The sequence below is a fragment of the Takifugu flavidus genome, chromosome 19, assembly GCF_003711565.1.
Source record: "Takifugu flavidus isolate HTHZ2018 chromosome 19, ASM371156v2, whole genome shotgun sequence".
Taxonomy (NCBI): Eukaryota; Metazoa; Chordata; class Actinopteri; order Tetraodontiformes; family Tetraodontidae; genus Takifugu; species Takifugu flavidus.
This window is the reverse complement of record NC_079538.1, coordinates 4605323-4613560: the sequence shown is the minus strand read 5'-3', so window position 1 is coordinate 4613560 and position 8238 is coordinate 4605323. Positions and strand designations below refer to the sequence as shown.

Below are 8238 nucleotides of genomic sequence, written 5' to 3'. Positions count from 1 at the left end.
CGGTGGAGAGGCATGAATGAAGGAGTTTAATGTCACCCGTGTTCTGCTTACGTAGGCCTTTCCCGGGAATTGGCAACAAAAGAAATAGCAACTAAAGTCCACAATTTAATATGTAAGGTTAATAGATGGGTTAATGTAGGGCTGTAATGGGTTAGTGAATAGCTGGATGGGGGGGGGGGGGGTGTTCAAATCTCAAATAAAAGGTGTTGAAGATGTGCAAACATTTACTTTAAACGGTTTGGACTGAAATAGTTGATGCAATATTTGCAATGACACTTGATTTAGCCAATGAGGACAGTGTTATATATGGCAGTAAAACAAATAAGTATTTCGATTTTTTTTCCCACCGTTTCTGTTGGTTTTGTAGGAGGAAAAAAGGAGACAGCATGTAAACAGCCTGCGTCGGAAGACGGATGGGAAGCTTCTCGTTTTAGCGCACCTGCGGTGAGACTTTGGCCCCCAGACCGGCTCGGTGGCTAAATTCACGAGTTCCGTGTTTAATGGATGTCTGGACTGCATTGGCTCGTGTTCCATCCCTCTGATATGACCCCCCAGCCCTGTCACTAACACTGACATGTCAGGACGTGTCTCGGCTGACTCCTGCCCCCGGAGAACGTTGCGCTCTCGCTGCCTTGTCTCTTTAAAAGGCGATCCCATTGCGCAGGATCCAGGGGGATGGCCCTTGAATGACTTGCGTGCGTGCGCGCGTGTGTAGATAGAGCTGCATCGAGATACAGTAGTAACCGAGAGTGAGGTGGCAGTCTTATTCCACATCGACACTGACTGAGCCAGCACACGTCCCATCCATGCGCGAGAGGCGAGAGTCGGGATGGCATCTGGACGCGTCCGCAGACAGGCCCGGATCTAGTCTCCCCTGGGCGCTTGCTACCCCGGACCGAGCGAGGTATTCAACCGAAAGGGTCCGGAACGGATTTATTACAGTTGGGACACTTTGCCAGCCGATGTGGCTGCGTGTTGGGTTGCGCGTCGGGTTCGGTGCAGGTTCGGTCGGAGTTCCAGAGGCGAATCGCTTGGTTTGAATCGGGTCACTCACAGAAATCTGTCCGAGTGAAGCTCTCGGCTGCCGTCTCGGGGCTTTACGTAAGCGGCGCTTGATCTTATTGACTATTCATTTCTGCATTTCTGTGCTCAACAGGCGTTAATCTCCGCAGTAAGTTGCTCTCGACCCCGCTGCTGTGGAACAGCAACAAAGGACGGGAGCGCGCATTCATGGGACGCGACTTTGACAGCTCTGCGTTTCTTGTCTTCTAACTTTCGTCTGCCAACGTGGGCGAATTCGTCGCCCGGCGTAGGAAATCATGGCCGAGGCAGCTCTCCCCGACCCGCTCCCGGACTTGGACGTCGTCATCGACCCGGATTTCGAGCCGCAGAAGCGACCCAGGTCTTGCACTTGGCCGCTGCCGAGGCCGGATTCGAACGCCGTGAAACCGGAGAGCCATGAGGCCGATATCATACCGGAGGAAGAGGACGACGAGGAGGACGCCGCCGCCGCCGCCGCGGACATCAGCGTCAACGACGCCGGTCTGGCGGCTGAAGACCAGAGCAGCAACAGCCCCGCAGCGGACGGAGGGCTCTCCTCCCCCGGCCAGGAGAGCGGCGGCTCCCCGCTGTCCACGCACTCTCCCACGGCTGCCTCAGGCGCTCTGACGCCCGGCGCGCTGGCTGCGCAGACCCCGAGGAAAGCATCGTCTCGCCGCAACGCCTGGGGGAACCTCTCCTACGCCGACCTCATCACGAAAGCCATCGAGAGCTCGCCGGACAAGAGACTGACCCTGTCCCAGATCTACGACTGGATGGTGCGCTCCATCCCGTACTTCAAAGACAAAGGCGACAGCAACAGCTCCGCTGGGTGGAAGGTAAGAGTCGGCCCTGTCAGCCACACGGGACCCCCACCTCCCCTCCCAACCGCTTCCTCCTTCAAAATAAAAACAAAAAGCATGTGGCTAACGCTGACGCGCACGAACGCGCCAGCGCGGCCGTGTTTTCACGAGCGTCTGGCGCTCCTTGCTGTCCCATTATCATTCTCCTGGAAATGAGACATTCGGCCCAGCAGAATCCCGACCAGCGACCCCTTTAAGGCCATTGAACACTAAAGGTGTAAGTTCTCACCAGCATTGCATCAGGCGGCTTTAATGGGCTTTTCGGATGAGGTATGTACACGATGTTCCTTAGAGGCCACGGTCATGTGGTGGAAATGAGAGCAAACAGAGACCTTGTAACCGGTTTTTCTGGAAGCGCAGTAGCCTATTTAGAGTGACACAACTCTGTTTAAGACTCTGAGAATAATAAAATTACCTAAGATAGTTTACCGGACCGCATCTTCTCCCATGGTTTAAATAGTCCTCCATGCAATCAAGTGAGATGACCGCGACTTACTTTCAGATATGTGTCAACATGCAGGTGACATTACGCTGTTATGTAAACCCTGGCAGGGTCCTGTTGATCTTTTTGGTCAGGTAGGCACTTGCCAAGGTTGCTGGTTTGGGTCACGAGGGGATTGCGTAACTACTGCTTTGCTGTTTTCCTTATGGCAGTTACACAGTCACCCAAAAGACTTGTGGATACTTAGAAAGGAGGGTCAGAGGTCAAAGATTAGCGCCTGACGATGTCCCCACGGGGGTGCTGGGGAGCCTCACGGCCTCATTTCGGCATTTGAAGTCTCGCTATGATGACGTTTGAGCGGAGAGGACAGACGGTCGCTGTGTGCGTAGCGCCGCAGAGTCAAGGCCGGCTTCACTCTCACCATGCTAAGCTGTTGCTCCTGGAATTTTGGGCATGAGGGCCAGGCCGCCGATGGTTTAGGGTTACGCTTGGCCCGTCAGTAAATCTCGGCGACGGCTCACAGCCAAAGCCTTTTTACAAAGTTCTCTCGATTTGCAGCCCAGAGGTGCGGTAGCGCCATCGCACGGTAGCACGCCGCCCGCTGCAGTTCGCTTTGAGAGAAAAGCCTGTGAAACTAAAGATGGCCAGGTGTTCAGGCGACTCCCCGTGTAATGGGACGTCTTTTTCTGAGCCCTTGTTCTCTCTGCTTCACTCTCAGAGACTCTTAAGTTTCACCTTCACACAGTGATGGGTTTGAACACCTATGTTCCATGCAACCAGGGCACCTTTGTTGAAGAGCTTTGCTGAGCAAATCCCAGTAATCCCTCTGGGTTTCTCTCCCAGGTTCCCAGTTACATCACCCAGTTTCATATCTAAGTCATTTAACCATTAACCCTGGTAAATGAACACAAGCAGAACTCCAGGAATCATTACAGTATATTACAACAGGCTATCCAGGTTATGTCATATATATAACTTCTTCTCTTTGTTGTCAAAAGAGAACTTTAGTAACCTTCAATTAATTATTTTTGTGTAGTTACTTGAGATGAAGTTACACTTTATAAAAACACACTTGAGTGTAAAATTTCTAATTAATGAGACAAGATTTGTCGTCTAAGGTTGTGAGTTTGTTGCCAGTAACCCAACCAGTTAGCCTAGCTTGCTAGCACCATCATGGTCATACTGGTGACTATGGAGATACACTCGGAGGCTCAGAGAAAACATTCTAACAAACATCCGTTTGTTAGATTGTAGGTCGTTTATGACCTCACCTAACCAGTTTACCACTATTTTGTCAAAAAAAAAAAAAAAGAAACACCACTCCTGCACAGCCATTTCAAAGAAACACCCTGATAAAACAGTCATGTAAATCATATATAAATGGGTGCCTTTAAGAGTTTGTCTCTGGACTTTTATAAGCACCACACCTCATATTAGCACAGTGCCATCTTACATGGGCAAGTCTGGTTTGGAGCGACTGAAATGTGCGCTAAAAGGAGCGCTGGTATGGCTGCGTCTGAATATAGCGCCTCTAACACCCTTGTAATGCTCTGAATGTGTGTGTGATTAGACACACCTTTGTGGATTTGCCTGTGCATCACTGCATATGTGAGCAGGAACCTCGTGGGCTCCTCTTACTTAACCGTGCTGTAACAGGTATCCAAATGCCTATTGGGGGGGGCAAAACCAGTAATGCCACCGCCAACCGCATAAATAGACGTGCAAGTTTTAACAGCCCAGCACACTGACACCCAAGGCAGGTTGGGCCGATGATAAAGCTGACAACACGTGTGTTTTTGGGCCTCCTATACATTCCCCATGCAGACAGACATGTTCAGCTCTCCGAGGTGCATGTGTCCGGGCATGTCCAGGCCTATCACGAGGGTTCGTGACTGTTAGGAGCTGCTGCTGCCCCAATTTGTTCACAATATCTAAAATGAAGGCTGTTCCCGGGATAAAGTCGCAATCAGTCTTTCAAGGCCAATGAGGTGTCGAGGAATAGCCATCAATGCCTGTTTCTCTGTGGAAGGCCGTCTGCGGCCGTGTCGTCTGGCACAATCTTTGCTCACGATGACAGGAGACACCGCTGCACAGCTTTAAATCGGACCTTGTCGGGAGGCCTGCAGAAAACATGGCTGCGCTGCCCCTGCAGGGACGTTGATTATCGTCCCGCGCGCTAAAGTGTTGATGGACAAACGCATAAAAGCTGCCAAAGAGGACAGAAAGACGGCGGCTAGGATTTCCACTTTCTTGACATAATCTGGTACAGCAGCTGGCTAGTATTTGGAGTAGTGTGTGTGTGTGTGTGTGTGTGTGTGTGTGCACGCTCAGGTATTCTCTGAATACAATCTGGAGACTTCTCAAATGGAGCTGGCACCTCGCCAAGCTGAAGCTGAAGAAGCAAAAAGGCAATAAAAGGGGGAGTGGAGGTGGGCAGGAGGGGGTCGGGATGCAGACAGGAGAAAGGAGGGGCGGCGGGCGGGGGGGGGGGGAGCAAATTAACAAGCTTTGCTCCAAGTTTGGTGAATCACAGCTGCCCTCTGGCTGTGATTCCCAATGGAGGAGTGAGTGGATGCGTGAGGCTCGAGGGGGCAATGGGTTATGGGAACCCACCGGCTCCAGAGAGCTGTCCAAGTATGAATAGTGACACCCTCAGCAGTCAACCTCTGTGTGGTGGGAACCCCCCAGGCTCTGTTCTTAGCCCGCTCCCAATCCCTGCGCGCGTTTAATGCGACGTAAAATGCTGGCTTTATTCTGAAGGGCTCTGTGTGATCGGTGGCGTCCACGAGCTTTTGGCCGCGGCGTTCATGTCTTTCTCCGTCTCTCTAACGCACGATTAGTCCTGTAACCAGGACTTAGTTAGTCCAAGATGTTAGTATGTTGAGAAAAGCAGATTTTCCTGCCCCTTATTCCCGTTGCGCGTCCTCTCGCCATTTCCTAACCTTGTCTCGCTGCACGAGGCGTTCTCCTCAAAGACGCCTCTCAATTATTCAGCGCACTCGCGATGAATTCGCATCACTGTATTAATTTTTAAGAGGGTGCTCTTGCCTAAAGGCCTCTTTCACAGTTTCTCTCCCTCCGTGGCTCCGACTCCTCTTCCCTCCACTGTTTCTCTCCCTCATTACTCTGCTGCCAGCTCCCTCATTTGCCTGGATGTAGAACAGCGCGGTGAGCAAAAACAGGCCGATTCTCCTCCAGAGCCTCGCCACTGAATCTGTTGTGGGCTTTAATGAAGGGAGATAAATCACACACCCCTACAGTCGGTGTAACATCTACTGGATGTAGACGTAACCTTTGTTAGCTTTGCATAGCCGCTGCAAACCTCCCGCTTATTGCCTGTAGACATTATAGTCATTAGTGTGACGATGAGTCTTAAACAAGACCGAGCAATTAATGATGGCTTTGAGTACGCAGACATGTTTTCTTATCCCGCTTCTCTTTTCCCGAAACCTTTTATGTCCGAAAGAGGACGAGAAAGGTTTATCAGCCTGCGGAAAATATCCCGTCCTTGCAGCCATGAGCCATGCTGGGAAGTGCTGATGCGGCAATTTCCAGCAGCCGGTGTGATAAATAATCTGGGGAACATGACATCATGTTTTATTATTGCACTAAATTGGAGCTGGGTTGCATCTTATCTGTCTGGTTAAATTACTCGTCACGTTAACAAAGACGTAAAAAGAAAAAAAAAAAGCTTGGAAACAATTCAGACACAAACAGCCTCAAAGTACTTCTGCATGCACAGCAAAAGTGTTGCTCATGTAAAAGCAAGAGCCCTGTTTGCAGAAGTGTGTTTTTATGTGTATGTGCTGTGGTGTGCTAAAAATGGACCAGCAAGGAAACATTTGTGGTTGCTATGGTGTGTTCAGGGTCATATCAAAGAGGTGTTTTTTTTAAGTGTCATGCATTAATAATATGTGAGACATTACCGTAATACAAATATGATGTGATAAACGTTTTAAATATGCTTTTAGGAGGCTGTTGTGGCTGTGAAGAGAAACAGAAGCCTTCATTCATGTCACTCTGATGATGATTTTGTGCAGCTTTTTATTTTATTCTTTGTGTTCTGTTTATTTTATTTTATTTATTTATTTTTTAATGTTTGACAGTTTGGAAATGAGGCTGCTGACCTTATTTAACTAATGCCTTTCATAGTGCAAACATGGAGCAGGAGTCACATTTAGATAGTAAATTAGGCCCCAGCACTGATGAAAGTGAGGAAGGGAAATGAGAAGTTGTGGTGAGACACCCACTTGTTTCCCCAAGCTGCCTGCAGTTCAAACCTGATTTCAGACTTCATGCTACGCTAAGCTAAGCTATCTAGCTACATCACCATTTCAGCCGTGCTGTAAAAGTCAACAAATAGAGGGACAGATGACGGTTCACCTCCACTTTCATTTCCATGGTGTGAAGCTCCTTCGAGGACATCTTTCCTTCAAACGGGGAGCGACTCGATTTCCTGGCCAGTAAGACGCATGGAAACGTTGTGCATGGAGGCATGCATTTGTTACGTGTTTGCAGGGCCCGTCTCCATGGCAACCTAAAACTGGTCAAGCAGGTGGAGGGCGACTCATAGTTTGGATGACAGCTGATAAGGGCTCCCCTCCCTCTTGGTTCCGACACACACAGACGGCACATACCTCGCTTTCAGGCCTTGCTTCTCAGTTTCTCTGATAACCACATTGCTGAAGTGGGCCCCTCTGCCTCTTGTCGCCCTCATCCTCGGGAACTGACTCTCTCCACCACACACACACACAGAGACACACACACACACATAATACATGACCCAGCTCCTTAATCTAACCCTAACATCCCAACGAACCCCCTCACCCTCCCCCAATTCTAAGCTCAACCCTAAAACCATGTTTGAACCCCTTTGAATTTGTGGGCCCCACCTCACTAACAGGGCTCCAAATTTGCTGAGAATGAAGATTCTGGTGCTCAGAACAATTCTTGTCCGTAATTCAACAATTGGGTTTTTTAAAGGAATTATCTGAGCAGCATTTTTGTGCCCTTTGGGAGCAGCGGCCAGGTGAACGTCCTCTCTACCCTCAGCCATCACTTAGACTCGAAAGCGATGAATTTGGCCCGCTGAATTGACTGGTGGCGTTTAAACTTTAATTTCGTTCCTTCTGAGCTTGTCTCTTTCGGTTACTTCACTCCACCTGTCCGCCATCGCAGAGTCTCTAAAGAGCTGCCCGAGCCTCCTTTCTTAATTTAGATTTAAGTGACTGAAATAAAGCTTCCTGTCAGCAGAGTGAATGACAAGAAGACAAGGAATGGTGGAAAATGGAGCTTGGGTTGAGTGCTGAGAGTGGTGTGCGTGTGTATTAGGGAGCAGGCTTTCACATATAGACGAGCGTACGCGGCTAGTAGAGCTCGGAGGTGCACGTGGACACTTCAGCCTCTCAGTCCTCCCAGATTTGAGAAGCAAAGACTGAGATTCCACCCAGCCGGCCACCTGTTCAGCCTTCAGGCTTTATCTCTGGACATACAGGATTCTCTCGTGTCTGTGAAACCCTATAGGTCAGAGTCGCACGCAGAATGCACGAGAGCGCGCAGCTTGGGGCGTGCTGCTGTGCGCTGACATTCACGCCGTCCATGTATCGTTACAAGAAGGGAAGATGTTACAAGCTCTGACAAATTACATGCGATAAAGACTCCCGTGATGTTGACGGTGGTGATTTATTTGTACCAAATACAACTTCCCAAAAGTGTGTGTGTGTGTGTGTGTGTGTGTGTGTGTGTGTGTGCGTGTGTGTGTGTGTGTGTGTGTGTGTGTGTGTGGGAGTGTAATCTTCCAAGGCTTGCTCAGACTTTTGCCTTGAGATGGAATTTCACACTACATTCTGCCTCAAGGCCAAAACGAACCAGCCTCTTTAGCCCTAATCCCACTCT

At 49.7% G+C, this 8238-nt stretch overlaps 1 protein-coding gene and 1 long non-coding RNA gene across 3 annotated transcripts in view; one reads left to right on the top strand and one right to left on the bottom strand.

The window, feature by feature from the left end:
- Positions 1–256: 256 nt before the first annotated feature.
- The window catches only part of foxo3b (forkhead box O3b), a 28984-nt gene continuing 21002 nt past the window's right edge, over positions 257–8238 (top strand). The window contains exons 1-2 of one of the 2 annotated variants that reach the window (XR_008947536.1): positions 257–904; positions 1157–1877. Coding sequence is in view for 1 of the 2 variants with exons in the window: in XM_057017790.1 (XP_056873770.1) it covers positions 1320–1877 (558 nt within the window). In the remaining variant the exon portion in view is untranslated. The remainder of the gene's footprint in view (positions 905–1156; positions 1878–8238) is intronic. The other variant, XM_057017790.1, reaches the window with a different exon arrangement.
- LOC130516633 (uncharacterized) lies at positions 6353–7107 on the bottom strand. Its single transcript, XR_008947545.1, has 2 exons — positions 6981–7107; positions 6353–6886 (listed from the first exon to the last, which is right to left on the bottom strand). It is a non-coding gene; the product is annotated as an uncharacterized LOC130516633 (long non-coding RNA).